The sequence below is a fragment of the Rhea americana genome, unplaced genomic scaffold, assembly GCF_003343005.1.
Source record: "Rhea americana isolate MKP2758 unplaced genomic scaffold, rheAme1 scaffold_125, whole genome shotgun sequence".
Taxonomy (NCBI): Eukaryota; Metazoa; Chordata; class Aves; order Rheiformes; family Rheidae; genus Rhea; species Rhea americana.
The window spans coordinates 2,253,566-2,270,956 of NW_028185317.1; the positions used below are offsets into that span (position 1 = coordinate 2,253,566).

At 43.7% G+C, this 17,391-nt stretch overlaps 2 protein-coding genes across 3 annotated transcripts; one reads left to right on the forward strand and one right to left on the reverse strand.

Moving 5' to 3' along the window:
- The first annotated feature begins 1,011 nt into the window (after window positions 1-1,011).
- SH3BGRL (SH3 domain binding glutamate rich protein like) lies at window positions 1,012-12,047 on the forward strand. Its single transcript, XM_085326002.1, has 4 exons — window positions 1,012-1,062; window positions 3,544-3,729; window positions 7,504-7,584; window positions 9,211-12,047. Exons 1-4 carry the CDS (start codon window positions 1,012-1,014, stop codon window positions 9,241-9,243), a joined length of 351 nt encoding a protein of 116 aa, XP_085182128.1. The 3' UTR covers window positions 9,244-12,047.
- Window positions 12,048-14,683: 2,636 nt separating this feature from the next.
- On the reverse strand, window positions 14,684-16,137 carry LOC146600242 (SH3 domain-binding glutamic acid-rich-like protein 3). Of its 2 annotated transcripts, XM_085325983.1 has the most exons (3): window positions 15,515-16,137; window positions 15,255-15,422; window positions 14,684-14,955 (listed from the first exon to the last, which is right to left on the reverse strand). In XM_085325983.1, exons 1-3 carry the CDS (start codon window positions 15,560-15,562, stop codon window positions 14,854-14,856), a joined length of 318 nt encoding a protein of 105 aa, XP_085182109.1. In that variant the 5' UTR covers window positions 15,563-16,137; the 3' UTR covers window positions 14,684-14,853. The 2 variants fall into 2 exon arrangements, 1 of the variants encoding a protein (XP_085182109.1); XR_014898331.1 differs by lacking the exon at window positions 15,255-15,422 and having other exon boundaries at window positions 14,868-14,955; window positions 15,515-15,616.
- Window positions 16,138-17,391: the final 1,254 nt, after the last annotated feature.

Below are 17,391 nucleotides of genomic sequence, written 5' to 3' on the forward strand. Positions count from 1 at the left end.
CTCATCGCCGTGGCTGAGGTGCCGGGAGGAAGACATCGCGCGTCTTCCAGATTGCTCTGTTTCTTTGGACAAAAGCCTAGGGTTTCAAATTAATATTACCTGTCACCCCCCGTTCCATGTTTTTCTCTGCAAAGAGTTTCCACCGTCTTGGAAAGAGAATCACCTCCTTTGACTGTAGCTGGACCGAGAGCAGTGCAGGGAACGAACATGCTGCTTGCCTGCTGCAGGGAGCCTTTTCTAGCAGAGGAAACCCATTTCCAGGTGGGGCTCCTCTGCCACCTTTGCGGATGGGCAGAGAAGGGCATACAAGGGGACAACTCTGCAGAGCMTCAGTCATGGACTTGGGGCCCTGTGGTGCTCCCCGTAGCTGAACAAGGAACACGGAGACTTTCCTTGCCCCAGAAGCTGACAGTCCAAGATGAGAGAAAATAGAGGAAATGGGGCAATGCGGCAGTGTAGAGGGGGAGATGTTGCATGTACAGATGTCTAAAAAGAAAACTGTGTTTAAGTTGCTGGAGACATGTCGACTTTACTGGCCTGATCCTGGCAACATGCTGATGTTTTCTAACGCRATGAGTTTCCCGCTGTCATCAGTGAAGTTCCCGACATCCATCGCTTCTAGAAGAGGGCTTCGCTCTTTGAGCTGTGCACCTAGATTCGTAATCAGAAGTGATGGTAGCGTAGGATCACCAGAGGCATTTTCTTCATGTAGGAAAAACATCTTAATGGCTAAGATAGTCAGTTTGCATCAGATGTTATGTACTATGTGGCTATCTGCTACATATACACACACGTGTGTGTGTATATATATATACACATATATATATGTGTGTATATATATATATATATGTATATATATATATACACACATACAGAGAGAGAGACAGCAGGAGATGGAGATGCCCTATATGGGCAACCTCTGGGTATGTATATGGTTAGGAGGCAATTTACTAATAAAATTGATTTTAAACAACGGAGCTCTCAGGAGATCAAAGTGCTGATCACTGCCGCATGATAGAGGTATTGTTGCATGAGGCAGAGTGTGATTTAATAGTGGATTGGGTAAAAACTGTTTTTTTTTTTTTTTAATTCTGTGAGATCTCAAAGTGTGTTCTCTCTGAGCTATTGATTTTGTACAAGTTAAGGAACTGAGCCTAATGGAAATGGGCTCGATCTGTAGTTTAGAAGTTGTAGAAAATGATTAATTAAAACCTAGTTAGTTTGGCAAAAATCTAGGTAGAGACCACTAACCAAAGAGTTTACAGTTATAAAAGCCCTTCTCTCGTTTCAGTCCTGCAGAGTGGCTGGTGAAGGAAACAYTGACTGCTCTGAGCCTCGTAAGGTGCCGAGAGCTTTCCCTCGCTGCTCCGTCCTGCTGCGCCTCTCCGTGTTCGCACGGGCGGAGGAATCTCCTAGCAGTAGACGCGGGTCTGCTGAAGAAGGTTCTTCTACGTGGCCCATAACACGAATGACTTCCTCGGGGTGGTACGAAGCTGTCCGCTTTACTGACTTTTAGCAGTGCTGAAAGTTAGCTCGTGCCCAGCACTAGTCTTGTTTCCTACCTGTCCCTCGCGCGTTCGCCTCCAGCACCTGAGCTCCTGGGCTGAGCCGCTGCCAGGAGCTGCTGTGCCCGGGCGGGCAGCCCGTGGTCCTGCCGCAGCGCGGCGAGTGCCTCCCCCGCTTGGCAGCTGAGCTGAGCCCCTCTGCGCAGGCGGAGAGGTCTGTCTCTCTGGGGTTATTTTCTTTTTTTTGAAAAAAAAAAAAAAAACCCACAAGGCCTGGTTTATCGCGGCATGGCTCCGTTTCGTGGGTCGCTGGCCTGGGAGCTGCACGCGCCGCCGGATTTCTGTGTTTTTACGTCTCCATATATGGAGCGGCTGCTGGGGCGGCTGCTGGCTGCCCCGAATTAGAAGCAGCACAACATCTGCATCCAGCACTGCTTTCATTGTGTAGAGCTAATTAGGTTAAATCCAGGCCTTGAACTGGTTTTATAGCAAAGGGAATCATGTGAAGAAAACAAATTTCCCCATTAAATCCTGTTTCTTTTCATTGTTCGCCAGGATGTGTATGGTTGTAATTTCSTTCGTGGTGGTAAATCCATGCAGAGGAAGAACAGAGCATCAGCAGAGCAGCTCTGTCTCGGGAAGTTAATAATTCCTACGTGACAGTAATAAAAGCCACCTTTCCTGTGACACGGCGGCATCTTCGCCGCAGAGACCCTGCTTTGCCCCGGGGGTCACGCGGGTGCGCAGAGGACATGCAGGACCCGCGGTGGCATCTCGGTCCCGAGCCCTTTCCTTAAAACAAGGCAGGCTTTGGGTGGCGGGAGCGGCTCGAGCGCGACCTGCATCTTCTCCCCACACTGTACTGCTGCTGTTTCTGGAGAGGAACAGTGTGAGCTAGAGCAGTGCTTATTGCCAGTCGGTCTGGTTTTGTAACGGGTGAAGAACGATCATAGGTATTTTGACTGACCTCTTGGCTTGGCTGAGTTCAGCAGCTCACGCAGGAGGCAGACTTGCCGTTTCTCTCCCCTGTGGCACYGCTTCTGCAGGTGATTTCCAAAGGTCTTTGTAGGCAGCGCCTACAGTTGCTGCACTCGGAGCACAGCAGAAAAGGGTATGGTTTTTTTGCCCAAGAAAACATGAGCTGGAGGTGCTTTGGGATCTTACTGTCAGGAAGTCCTTGTGCAGAGAGCTGCAGAGTCGACTTCTGAAGGACAAAGAGTTTGAATCTTGGACGGGCGAGTTTGGCCTGTGATTCAGGGGGACCCGAGGATGCAGCTGGTGACTTACACGTCCCGCTAGCAAACTTCGCTGCATCTAATAAGCAGCGTTCACTCGAGTTGAACCAGCAGAGCTTCGGYCAGGTGGCTGCTCGCACCTCTGCCTTTGGACAGATCTTTAACAAAAAGTCTAACAATGAAACTTCATCCTTAAAGTCTCCATTGCAAAGTATTTCCCGGTGCTTTGATGCGTTTTCTGGAGGGAGTTTTGTGACCCAAASGGAGTATTTTGGTCATGCGCCCGAGTTCAGTCCCCCCGTGTGCATGGGGACGGTGCCTGCAGGCTTTAAGCCTGTTTAATCGTAWGGGAGCCAAACGGAGCGATTGCTTAGGAGCAAGCCGAGCGCGCCCTGAGGAGCGTGGCGAGCCGAGCGGTGCCCGCGGGGAGGGGGTCGGTAAATCGCTGCGCGTCGCCCGTAGCCTGGTGYGTACCTGCCTTCGCAAGCTCCTCGAAGCGCAGCGGAGGAAAGGCTGCTGGCTTCTCCGAGCTCGTGGGGGCCGCGTCCTGCTGAGCTCCCCCGGGCCCTCCAGGTGCGCGCTGTGTGCCCAGCACAACGTGTGCTTCCCCTCAGCTCTCAGATCCTTATCTCTTCTTTAGAAAATACTTGTTCTTGCTTAAAAAAAAAAATCCTACAGCTTCCATTTTCAACCTGTTTTGTGTCCTGTTGTTTCTGCATTGGACCCTGGAATTGCATAAGCAGCAGCATGAAAATACTTTGATGACTAATATTGTTTGTTTTCTCCTGCTCCCTTTTTGACAGATTAAAAAGCAACAACAAGATGTATTAGGTTTCTTGGAAGCCAACAAAATCGAATTTGAGGAGAAGGATATTGCAGCAAATGAGGAGAACCGGAAATGGATGAGGGAGAACGTCCCCGAAGACAGCCGGCCAGCGAGCGGGAATCCCCTGCCGCCCCGACTCTTCAACGACAGCCGGTACCTTGGGGTAAGGCACCTGCCAGATCTCTCACTTGGTCTGTTCTTGTCCCWGTCTCCCAGTCCTTGCACAACCGCGATGGTTTGTGCTTTGCTATTTCGATCAACTCGGCCAGCTGGACCCCTGGGTGTGCAGGCTGCGAAGGGCATGGAAGATGTTAAATGTTTACTCACCCTTTGAGGCTTTTAATAACAATTAGTGCTTGAATATCGTGCTCTAGAGGAAGGATGGGACCTCAGATCTGCACATTCTTAGGGCATTGTGCTGCTTACTGGAATGAACCTACCATCAACCTGCGGTATTTTTCCAGTGATCCCTCTTTCTTATTTTTTTAATAGCATTGAAAGTTTAGTTTTCTAATTCTCATTTTTAACTGTAGTTGTGAATTAGCGCATCACAGAAATCTGACACTGTTGCACCAAACCTACATTTGGTAGCAAATTCAGAGAACTGTTCTGTATASGTGAGGTTTTTCTATAAACATAGATCATTCTGTAACCTGTTATTCAACTTCCAAAAGAAGTGTTTGTGTGAAGTAATTTCTGCCATGTCAATATATCAGTATTCTAAAACAGAGATGAAAACACTTCCTTGAGATCAGCTTTTTATACACTGTTCCTGTAGTGAAGGTAGTTGCAGTCCACTTATTCTAGTACCCTGAACAGATTAAAAATCATGCTGCAAACACAATTCATACTTGTAATTATTTTAATGCTTGATCAAAAGTATGTTGCCCTGCAGCACTTCTACTCACTAGGCCATGCTTGAATGATTATTAGATTAACTGTTAATTTTATTTTTAAAACTTAATATCTTCTGAAAAGAAGCCACAGTATGTATTGCTCTCTGCTGTTTGTTTCTAAATCATTTTGCAATCTGGTGCTGACCTGCAAAGTCTGTAATTCAGGATCTATCAGTTCTGCGCCTTTGAGAGGCAATTCTGTGGCTGCTGAAAGAAATTATACTCAATCCCCAGGAATTTTTTCTTGCTTGTAACAAAGGCAGAACTCAAAATAAAATCCACAGTGAACTAAGATACCATGCGGCTTTCAAGATTTTAGTGACCATAGTTTTGACATAGAAAAGCTTTAGTTTGGAGTGACAGATCAGTAGTTGTCTCTAACTGAAAACTGAGTGGGAGCTAGTCACGAAGAGCTGAAAATGTCTATTATTTGCAATACCTCTTTTTCTTACTTGTTTTTTCCTAAAAAGCAAAAATTTCTGYGCCAGTAGTAAATCCAGCTGCATACAGTGTCACCTTTCTCTCCTTGGAAGATCAGAACCTTTAGGTGTGCGAGCAAATCACTGTGCAGAGTTGTCCTTTATCAGTGAAACGGAGCCACATTTTTGCTGCGCTGCTACAGCTTTCCAACAGCACAGGGCACGGTTGTGCAGTGGTGTAGGACAGGAGGAGAAGAAACAGCATGCAGTTGTATCTGGGTGTTTACTTATCATAGATACTTCTAATGAACCCCCAGCTGCAACCCAGGAGAGATTTGGATACAGTCATTTGGGGGAGGGGTGTACACACACTTCAGGCCAGTTCCTGCTWTGTGCTTATTTCATTGCAAAAGGTTTCCTTAAAGGAATATCGCGTCACTTTGACCTTTTCAGGACTAGTCACTGCTATTCTCCAGGGAAAAAGGTTTTAAAAACTACTGGGTGTTAGGCTAGGCTGAAGATCACACATCAGAGGATCTCCAGGAGAAGATTTTAATGAAAGTTGTACTGAGCACACCGGCAAGGTTACCCTCCATTTTGGGGATATTTCTGACTGAATTTGGAGTACCTCTGGAGCTGCCATATATCCCARTGTGTTAAGGTGAGGCTGAGGCATTATATCTTACAGAGAGTCTGCTCTTTGCCTTACTCCCTGTCTTTTCTATAGGTAAAGAGTGAGATGGTGGAGTCTCTGCCTATCACACAAGTGGTTTCAAGTCCTTTTATTAGTCCTGAGGATGCTCCCATAAAGAGCAATCCTGGGAGATGCAAAAGAGATCTTAGTTGCTCTCATTTAGAAATCCAGTGAATTTACATAGCTGGATTGGAGTTACTGCAGTTTGGCTTTCAGAATGGTAAAAGTTAATTTTATACACCCACACATTTAAAAACCCATCYATGTTTTTATCTGATTCACTTTAAGCATGAACTTCCCCGTTGCTTTTATCTGATGCAGCGTAACAGGCAGAGGTATGAGCAAACCRGGTTTTATTGGCGTGGGCGCAGCAGAGGGACAGCGGTTGCAGGCTGCCCGTGCCACGGGCTGGCGAGGAAGCTGTTCTCAGTGGTGWGCCTTCCTCTCCCAGTCGGTGCTGAGTCGGACTGCTGGGCTATGCACTTGCAAGATTAAAAACCCCTTGGTTATCAAGCATTCCCAGCGTAGCGCAAGCACGGTCACCAGGAGGGCTTTAGGGAGGATTTAACGTATGCATACACGTTTTTATCGAACTAGCACCTGCACGCTACGTGTACAAAGTGAACAAGGATTTGATACCCCTGATCTCTAGGCTCTTTGCGTTCTCAGTTCCCTCTCTTCTAGCTGCCACAGCCTCTTCTGCAAGTATGCTGCAAATCCTGGAGCGCTTGCACTTGCTCACTCCTTACACTTTTGCCTGCAGATGGACGGACACGTGAGGCAGCTTGTCCGTAACGGCAGCTCCCTCCCTGGAGCCTGCTTAGTGCTGCTGTTCGTCCCTGGGGAGATTTTTTGGCTAGGGCTTGTTCATCAGAAGAAATCCCATTAGAGCTGGAGAAAGCCAGTGCCGTTTCTTCAGCTAAAATGGCGAGGAGGAAAGGCCCAAGTCGGGTAGAGACCGAGCTTGGAAATTGGAGTTAGGGAAGTGTGTAGTAACTTGGCCAGCGCCGGACTGGCACAGCCCTGGGTTCGTTTGGTTTTGCTCTCTCTTCCCTAATGTAGCAGACAACTAAGTTGACTCATTTATGCTCTGTACAGAATTGCATTCGATCGGTACAGATTGCATTCGATTTGGTTATTAAAAAGGGCAGAGAAAGGAGCACGTATATTTTTATTGTGTTTCATTGTTTTTACCTTTTTTATGCTTGAGAAGTGGCTGTGTGTGTATTTAGAGTAACTGTGGTGCACTTTAACGCAGCACCAAGCAGCGTGCGGCCGAGACGCGCTGTTCTGTGGGGCTGGTGCACTAACTGTGCTTCCACTAACGGGAGCTGGATCTGCGCTCTCCAGCACGTGAATGCAGATGGATTTATAACAAACAGCCCCACTGCATTTAATTCATTTGCCTAGACTAATTGTAAATGGGAAAAGTGATGGAAAAAGGTTTACTTTCAGATTACAGATTTAAATTTAGCTTTTAACAGGTTTAAGAGTTGATGTCCATAGTTGCAGCGGTGCCGTTACTAATCAGGAGTCAGTAACGACAACTGTGGACGTTAACGTTTCTGATTGCAACTTGGTAAGGGCTCAGCCCGGTCCTGGAGGAGGGACGTCGATGCCAGACCAGTGAGGGCCRAGTGCATTGCCATGGAGGCTGTCCCTCCTCCAGGAAGGGCTGAAGCACCTCGTAGCACCATCTGTTGCTGTGGATGCTGAAATCCCCAGCTTGTCACCTTTTCCAAACACTACAAGTTATTTGGTAGCAACACTAATGATAAAAAGCTGAAGTGACCCTCTGAATTTTGCATAATGCCACAGCGAGCAGTTTGCTCAATGTGGGCTGGGTAACATACCAAACTGATCTCCAGTTATTTCTGAAGATTCATACTTCTGTTTTGCTTTTTCCCTCCCTTGCCCCTGACCTGAAGGATTATGAAGCTTTCTTTGAAGCCCGAGAGAACAATGCRGTCTATGCATTTTTAGGCTTGACTGCACCACCTGGTTCAAAGGTAGGTGTCTACATTTTTCACAGTAAACTACAACCTGTATTTTCTCTGCTCATGGTAGGATAGTTTGTTTTTTGTGGTTGCTCCAATGAATCTACCTGCTCGTCTGATATTCAGGCTCCAGAGGCTTTGTCTTTCAGACTCCAGCAGTACTGCAATACGTTGTTTTATGCTCATTTATTTAGAGGATGCTATATTCCCTGGAGGCTGTATTCCCTGTTCCTCCCTGTCCTTCCACCAGAAAAACTCAATGTTCAAGACTGTTCTTTTGGTACCTTCACTACAGAGCCACTTTGGATTTTTTTTTTAATTAGATTTTTTTTAAAAAAATATAGTACACCCTGAGAACAAGTGAAAGAGTAGTTAATATGTGCACTGAAGAAAGTCCAGGAAATCTGAATGAGAAGAAATTGCCACAAAATATTTTTTCCCCAAGTTTTGTTGCCTGTTTTCACCTTTCCACCTTCTTCACCTGCCTTTTCTGTCTCTAACTGCCCTTGCACGAGCCCCTTGGCTGCCACGACTTCCCGGCCCTGCTCCCAGGGCTGCGGCACGCGGCCGGAAGGGGAGCGCGGGGGGTGGCRGAGCAGCAGCCCCAGCCTTCCCACGCTCCGGGGCCGTGCGATGCGCTCGGGCAGCCAGCCAGGAAAGCCTGAGACATCCCCCGAGTCCGAGATAACGGAGATACATGTGGTCCTTCCTGCTCTGCGGGCTGGGGTCAGGGACTGTGTCCCCCCCMCACCTTAGTCTGAGGGGGTCTTACAAGCTTCCCAGTCTTTCCCTTCTTTCTCTTCCCTCCCTCCTTTGTGTAATATTTATTTGTTTGACATATTTTTRAAATAGTTACAATGACTCAAGCTTATGTTAGCAGTGATACCAAGTCTTCTGTCTTTGGTATTTATATGCAGTCACCAAAGTAAACAACTCGATTACATAAAAGAGTTTAGCAGATTTGGGGGCTTTTTCTTAAAAACAAACAAACCTGTCCTGACGTGCCCCAGTGAAAGCTCTGTGAATCTGTTCATTTTTGTGTAGGCCATGTTTATGATAACATGTAATTACACCGATCTTCAGTCAGAAGTATGTTTGCAGCAACCATTTTCAAGGAAATTATTTTGCTTTTGTAGTTCCTCTGTAACACCAGGCATTTTAGTCCCATTGGTGACCACCTTCCTTCTGAACATATGAAACTCCAAAACTGAAAGATGCAGATTATTGTTTTTTTAATGTTCCTTCTGAAACRTACTAAGAAATGTTAGAGGTTGGGGTGTGTGCGCTAAACCATAGCAGCTGATTCTTGATMTCAGTAGGAATCAGCAGTAACTCATCATATCCATTCTTTGACATATGTGGTCAAACCTGGTCTTGTCGTGGTCAGGAACGCAGAGCGAGCAGCAGAGAAAACCTGAATAAGTGCATATTCCTGCAGGTCCTGTTTAGACTAGGCTGGAGTTGGAGGTAAAGCTAGCACCATATACGATTTGCTGGTTGAGTTGGGCTCAGAGCTGCTCACTTTACTCCTGTAATACTTGTTRTTTTGTATGGACATTGGTGCTTAGCCCAGGTGTGTATATAAGTTGTCACCTTGCATAAAGTACTAATATGTATAATTCTGTTCTGCTATTTCAGGAAGCCGAAGCACTGGCAAAGCAGCAAGCATGAATTTCAACTGCCTTAAATGCTCTGTAAAGGGAAATTCCACAGCTTTTTATAAAATAGTAAAATTGTCTCTGCTTCGAGAAAAATAGATGTGATTTTCTAACGTTTGATTGGTGCTTGCAGCATTCACAGTACATTAATACAGATTTGAACACAAGGCGAAAATGTGAACATAAAGGTAGAAGGCATGGAGTGTGTTATTACGAAGTCGGAAGCATAGGAAATTGAAGCAATTAGACATGATTGATTTTTCAAATAGTTTAAACACTCTTGGCAATTTGTCCATTTTGTGTAAACTTGAAGAAACTATTTTAGTACTTCTAATGCAGATATGGTTATACCTAGATATCCAACTATTTAAAAATAYGGAAAACAAGCAACAGCATTAAATCTGATCAGATACTAACTTTAGTGCCTGAGTTGCCTCAAAAATATTACTGAAATAAACAGTAATTTTTCAGTGTCTTTTTAGATTCTGGTTTAAGATGAAATTGTAGGTGGTGGTGTGTAGTAAAGTAACCATTGTAGTCACTTTTGGAATTGATGTTTGTTCTTTTTTAGAGTGGATATTTAAGAGTGTATTGTAACACGCTGTACAGGTGACAAAAAATGCCATGTATTTCTCATTTAAGTGATCTATGTGGGCTCTTCCTACAAGGAAAAGGGGATTTGGGCAATGGACAGCCTTTCCATTGGCAAGTTGACCACATAGCTGCCTAGGCACAGCTTTTTCCATGTTTGTGTGCAAGACTCAGTGCACCTCCGTGAAATACACGCTAATTCCCAGGCAGTGTTGCAAATAAGCCAAAACGGCCAGAAATGCCATTTCCTTACCAGTGTAAGGGTGAAAGCCTTTAATGTAATTCTTTACAAAAATAYCAGTTCACACTGCTTATAGTATTAGATATCTCAGTGCATGTCCTGGTAGTAATTAGTTGCATATGTTATTTTTTCAAATGAGGAAGAAAAGCTAAATGTTTGAATAGCAAGAACTATTGTAATTGAGCAGGACTTTTTTTTTAAAGGTTTAAAAACTTACTTCTATTGCTATTGCCATATYATGAAGCTATTACAGGAATTGCAAACCTATTTAAAGTGTCTTGTATTGGTCAATTTACCATGTGCAATATTAGCCTGTCCATTCTCCCAGTGCTCATCAGATAGTCTGTATTTCTTGGCCATATTCTGCAAAAATATAAATAACTACAAGTGTCCTGAACAGTAAGAAACATGTGTGGGTAACTTAAAATGCATTTTGTACCACATAAGGTACTTATTCCCCAAAAGCAACAGAGGATAGTGAGAAAGATGATTAGTCCTTGTATAGTTAGAGGATCACTCTAGAGGATAGCTCTGCACACGCACATTTTAATTTTCTTTGCTTTTTGAAGGTAGAGAAACAGGTAGTATAGATCAGCAAAAGGCTGCAGCATATCATCACAGTGCAGTTAYTTTCACTGAGGCTGTAAAGCAATGCTTTTAAAGTACTTTCTAAAGCAGTTTACAGCTTACAAAGTCTGAAATTAGGAACAGGACAAAAGTAAAAATTTATGTTTACAAACACTCTAAAGTGCAGTAATTCAGTACTTCTCTCCCCAACATTTGTTTGGAGCTTTTGTTCCATTTACTACAACTAACGATTTTGTCAGCATCCATTGGAAGAGAAAWGCAGCTACTTGCTTTTGGTTGGAGAAAGTTCTTCTAGAGAAGTTCGTGTTAAAACTTCCACAGATGTCAGTGGACAGGATCTAGTGTGAAGCCAAGGTAGTTAAAATCTTTTTTGGTCATGTTTTATTTTTCTGCTTTGGGGTCCTGGGCGTAGGTGTTTGAAGCTTGTGCTTATAAAAACAAGAACAGTATCAAAATACATAGGGGTATATTAACATTGCCTCACCTTCAAGATTAACACATGCATTTGTGCTTTCTTGTTAACAGGCTYTATCAGTAATTGCTGAAATTTTGTGGAATTTGTTTTTAGGATCTTTTAGGGGCAGAAGGTGGGTTACATCTTGCATCTAATGTCTAATTTTAATCATTCACTGTGATTGCATCATTCTGAGCTGAGGTGAGCATTCCTTCTTAATATTGGCATAATCATTCTCTTTGTCTAAACCTACTGGTCATGCTTTTGAGGAAGTCAGAATACTAGGTGAAGGTTAGGAGGAAAGTGGAATTTGAGACACAAGTCACTGTACTCAYGCTTATTTGCTGTGTTTCCTGCTTAGGGAAAGTATGGCATAAGTTTTGTGCACTACAGTCACTATTTTGGAGAAGCTGTAGTTGAAAGTGACTGCCAAATTCCGTCAGTTCAGTGACCTAAAATGTTCTGAAAAAAGGTCAACCTCTATTTCTGATGGTCAAGAAAATCTCCAAGCTTAAGAAGGCAAAGCCAGTTCCCTCATCTAGTCCCCGCATCCTTGCCGTATGGTAGCATTCAAACTGTATCTGCATTCCTAAGAAAGCAGTGTCGAGACAGACTGAATAATTTCTTTGTCTGGGGAACAAGGCACCAACACAGACTGAAAAATACCTAAAATCTCTCTGTTGTGGGCTGTGTAAAACTTATATTTGTTTTGATGAAGACTTTTTGCATGAAGTAGGAGTGGTAGGGATGTGTTCCCTTTATGCTGCTTCTCTGGTTCATATACATGTTCTTACGTTAATGATGGGTGCAACAACTGAATTTGTTCATTTCTTTCTTGAACTCTATATTTTTCCTATGTAGAAGGCAGGCAATAAGTATTTAAACTGTATATTAACCATTCCTGAATCATTCCAATAAAATTGTTTCAGAATGCTTTCTCACACTCCTGACTTTTTTTGCATGGTATCTTCATGGTCTGAAGTGGCCCCATAAGTTGAAAAAAGTGCAGTTTTCAAATGAAAATAATGATTAAAAAAAGCAAACAAAATGATCTGTGTAATAAAGTGAACATAATGCATGAGTTTTTTCCATCCAGTACTGCATGTTAAATTTATTGTCTCTCTCATCTTTTGCAGCAAAGGAGTTAATTATTTAGGAAGCATTTACACAAAATATTTTTTTTTTTTTTTTTAAGGAGAGTATTGAATACACTTCCKGYTTTCCTACTCCTCCCCCAAGGCAGTTATCAGCTCAAAGTTGACAGGGCAAATCAACTTCACCCCATGCCTGCAAAGGTTGCCAAACAGCCTGAGCTGCTTTTCTCACAATGTGTGATTAATTAGCTTTATGCTGCTCACAACAGGGGGGCTATGTTATTTAATATCTGTGTTGCCAGAGAGGGCAGTGTTAGATCTCTTGTTTAAACTATTCATTTTTACCTTCTTTATTTGCCTGGTAGATCTAGCAGGTACCTTCTTTTAAAAGTCCACGTACTTTGCATACTGAAGTATTACACCACTGAGAAACACTATAGAAGATACATTTTTCAGCCCCTAAATTGTACTAGGACTTGCCCAAATCCCAGAATGTATTTGCATGCTCTCAAGGAAACTGATCACTTGGGTTTTAGAGTGGTTTGTTAGGAGGAAGCTTGCTTGCTATTTCTAGGATCAACTTTTTTCTGTCTAAACAACTAAAGCACAACTGAGAGCTATCAGTTAGCCTCATGTCTTTAAGTAGTGTTTACTGCTTGTCACTCTTGCTCTCCACCATTATTTAATGTCTTAAAAACTGGCCTATGATGTAAGTTACAGAAAACAGTTTCTGATGTTGTTTCTACTTACAAGGAATTCCATTTACTCTCACTGTATATACACTTCACTTGTATAACCTGAATAAATCTCTTGCTTTCTTGTCTGTTTATAAAAGTCTTAAAAAAAAACACAAGTAATTGTTATTCATTAATGTAAAGGTCAATACAAATCAGTTTCAAAAATCTGTTTAAAAACAAAATGCATGTCTGCATATATTTACTTAACTTGCTGTTTCAGGTTATAATGGTGTGCACTGTAATAAACTTTTCTACCAATGAGATTTTTCTCATTTCTCATTTAATATTCTTAACCCATATTTTGTGGAAAATTCTGTAATGCCTGATTATATCATTCAGCTCATGTTGCACGTATTTTAAACTCCAAAAATACCTTCCAATACACATTCAGGGTGTGCATAGTGGAGATAGATGCGTGTTAGTCCCTTACTGAAGAGGTTTCATCAGAGTTGATTGAGGCTAATTTGACAAAGGCAAGCCCAAAATGTAGGCTTCTAAAATAGAGTTTGGGTAAAGTTGTTGTCAACRGAAGTGGGTGAGATTGTACATGATTAAGTATGCTGGGTAAATGACTGCCTCTTCAGCAGCTCTATTACTTGAGCTGGTAAGAGTTCATTTACACACTGCACACAAAGATCTGAGTCTTGGCTTTTATTCTTTTTAAGCATGAAATGAGAAAAAGGTTGTGGTATTAGCTAAAGCTGTGCACACAAGCCCACAATTTGAGAAATGCAAGAAAAATACTTACCAGGAACAACCTAAGATGCATTTTACAAAGGAATACTTTAAATCTATTTACATAATAGATTCAGACTTATTGGTAACCTGCATTAAGAACTTAGGCTACATCCCTCTTGTCTTTTCTCCATTATGGTAAGACAATTTTAATACTCAATTTAAAATGAAACTGAGACAAGTCATTACCTAGAAGCAAGCCATTAAGATTTCCTGCCTTGAACTTCTGTTTTCCTCTGACTTTTTTTTTTTTTTTTTTGGGGGGGGGGGAGGTGATGTAAATACAAGACTGGGAAAACATGTTACTACATAGGGAGAGGAATTCTGATTTAACATTTTTTTGCTTCATCCCCAGCCTCTGATGAAGAGCTGACTGAATGTGCAAGGGAAATGCACATTCATCATGCTATACGTCTACCTGTCACTCATCCATGTATTCCATTCAAGAGCTGAGTAGTATCATCACGTTTCTTCCACCTATGATTTTTTTATGAGTCAACACAGTTTCTGAATAGCCAGTGTTATGCTGTCTGCTACACCAGAACAGAGTAACTGTATCAATTAGCAATTTTAGACATCTGTCAGTCTGTCAAAAGAGTTAATTTCTGAGAGGTACATTCACACAAGGAAGAGAAAAAGCCCTAAAGGTCATCTTAGCACTACAGTTCATTTAAGCTGTGTCTGAAGCTTCTTTTGATACAGAAAATGAACGGCATGAACAGGAATCAGCTGGTGAAACTACTAGGTGCTTTCATGAAAGCAGAATGGAACTATCCTAACATCTGTGCTTGTTCTGGAAATGGATTACACTTAGCATAAAAAAGGATGAGGTGTGAAACCCATCTGAATAGATCAGGAGGTAAATAATTATCAAGTAATTATCTTTTAATGAGTGTCCCAGAAAAGCAGAAGTATTTTTTGAGTCATCTGTRCTATGTGATCTTGGTATATTTTAGATTGAAATTATTTTGAACAATTTTGAAGTATATTGTAAAAGTCTATAGAAAATGCAAAAGAATGCTGAAAGCCGGCTTAAGATGATGAAGCAGAGATTGCTGTTTTACTGCAGAAAATAGAAGCATTGTATTATCATGAACTCCTGGATGTTTATTCTGAGTAGCTAACAAAATACACACWTTTAGTATGTCCCATTCATGAACTACCAAATGCGAAAATCAGTCCTTTAGACAGTAATTTCTTTTCGTACAGGCTTGTCTATTGAGGTCATCTTCAGGAACTTGGAGACTTCTTCATTTTCAGTTGCTTGGTAAAGCATCTCAAAATCCTTAAAGACAAGCACAAAACCAAGCAACATCATTGCGCATCGTAACTCCCAAGGGACTCCAACCTCAAGCCCTTTCCTAGGGCATAGGGCGACTTATTTTTTGTTAAGGCAAAGACCTCAAGTGGTTTGCAACCACAACCGCGGCATCAAAGCCACGAGGACCTTCCTACTGCCACCGCGGTGAGTCCACAGGCAGCAAGGCCTAACTGTGAGGTGTGTGGCAGTGCTGTGAGCCAGGGGGTCTGATCCTGCTCCAGATTAAATCACGGTGCAGGGTTCCCGGGGAGCCCGGCCCTTACTCCGCAGTACTCGTCGCCGTTGAATATCTGCGGCGGCATGGCCTGGGGGTCGCCCGCCTTCTCGCGCATCTCCCGCAGCCGYCCCTCGCTGACGGACACGTCGATCAGCTCGTACTGCAGCCGGTTCACGTCCAAGATCCGCCTGACCTCGGCCTGCCGCTGCCGCACCTGCGTCCGGGGAGAGCGGCACCGAGCCCAGGCGCCGCCGCCGCCGCYGCGGCCTCCCCCCGCCCCAAGCCCCTTGCCCCGGCCCCGCTCACCTGCCTGGAGCCCGTCACGCTGCTGTAATACACCTTGATGGCGCTCATGGCCGCCGCCGCCCGGTTGCTCCGGCAACCAACCGTCGCCGCGAACCCGCCCCCTCCGTCCCCGCCGCGCTGATTGGCCGCTCCGCCTGTCAGTCAGCGCTCGRCTCGTGGCGACCGTTGGCGGCGGCGCTTGCGCGGCTGCCTGAGGGGAGCGGTGGGCGGCTTGTTAGGGGCGTCCGGGCTGCTTCTCCTCCCATTTCAGGCGAGCGGCGGCGTGCTCTTGCGCTGTGCTTCTCGGTTCTGCGCGTGTGGCGCAGCGCTGTTTCTCTGGGGCGGGATGGGCTCTGCCGTCCCGCCGGCTGCGCTGSGGTGCCGCCGCGCTGCTGGTTTCCTCAGTGCGTCGTAAGACCTGATTTGCGGTTATGAAAGTACTTTGGTGTCTGAGTGCCTTTAAGGTGCGAAAAGCCCCGTGTAGGTGGGTGCATCCATGTGAACCAGTGGCAGCTTCGATCCTAAATAGAGAGGAATCGTTAGAGAGTTTGGTTTTTTTTAACAGTAAGCGCCGAATTTCTATTTCCTGAGAGAAAAATCTGTTCGCTTTAGAAACTACAGCCGCTTCTGTAGCGGGCAGAAACGTTAAATCCGTCCCTTGGCCTGTGAAGACTGCGGAGCCTCCGGTGCGGCCGCGGCAGAAGCTGAACAGGGCGGTCAGTAGGTGGCACGAGAGACGCGGYTTTGTGCCGGCAGCCGGAGAGGACTGAAGTAACGAGCATCGTGGGTGTATTGCGACCCATTTTGACACACGGTGCTTACAGAAATACAGTGTTTGTACTTATTTTTGTTTTAAATACGTATTCCGTGCTGGGAGTAACAGACGTGCGTGTCTTGAACAGAAGCAGCGGGTGAGGGGAGTCCTGCYGCCGGGGGGCAGGCGGATGTGGCCGAAGCTCATCATATTTACCTGATGGGTAAAACAACAAATTTAAATCCAGTGTTGTAGGGGTGGAAGGAACAGCTGCTTTTAAGTGTATCAAACTTTTCTGCTTGCATGCTGGTAYTTAACAAACAGAAATGAGATTTGATAAGAGATGAGATTCTTTGGCCTCCTTTCTATTTGTAGGTAYGTACAGATAACTTGAATCTTCTATCACAGTAACTGTAGAATAACTAATCACAAGAGACACCAGCAGAGTTGGAACATATGTTCACGTAAATGAAGAGCTGCTGTGCAAAAATCTTCTGGAGCCTTGAAGAAACTGAGTATTTAAAGTGCTGCTAGCTGAAATGGAAAACGAAAAATTTAAAGCAACTGTGCTTTAAAAATATTAGTTAATGTAGTCAGCTTCTATTTCGTATTTATATGCATATAAAATACATAGTTTGAGCTGAAATAAGCTCAAAATTACTAATTTCTGCAGAAGTGCTGCTATTTAGGTATTAGTGTAATATAACAGTGTAAACAGTATATGGCAGTACACAGTGCTGTATTGTTTACTTTTTTGTGTATGAATGATACAGTCAAGCATCATGACAGATTTTGCTTTAAGTTTAGCCTGGGGATTCAGACATTCTTGTCTTGCTGGCTCTGTTTCTTCCAAGTGTAATTTGTATTCAAATTTTGAAATAACTGTGCTGTCTGTCTTATTCTGATTTCATCTTTGTAAATTTAAGCTTTTTATACGATGATATTATAGGTGGAAAAATATTAATATTTTTTGGATGTTGATGCATTTGACATCCGAATACAACTGAAATGAAAAGTGACTTGTTTTTTAATAGCTCGAATGACTAATTCACCTAACATGATTTTTTTTTCCTTCTCCCCTCTCTCTGCTGCTTTTGTGCTTTGTTGAAACAGCTTCACAAAAAATATGACTACAGCTGGTGAT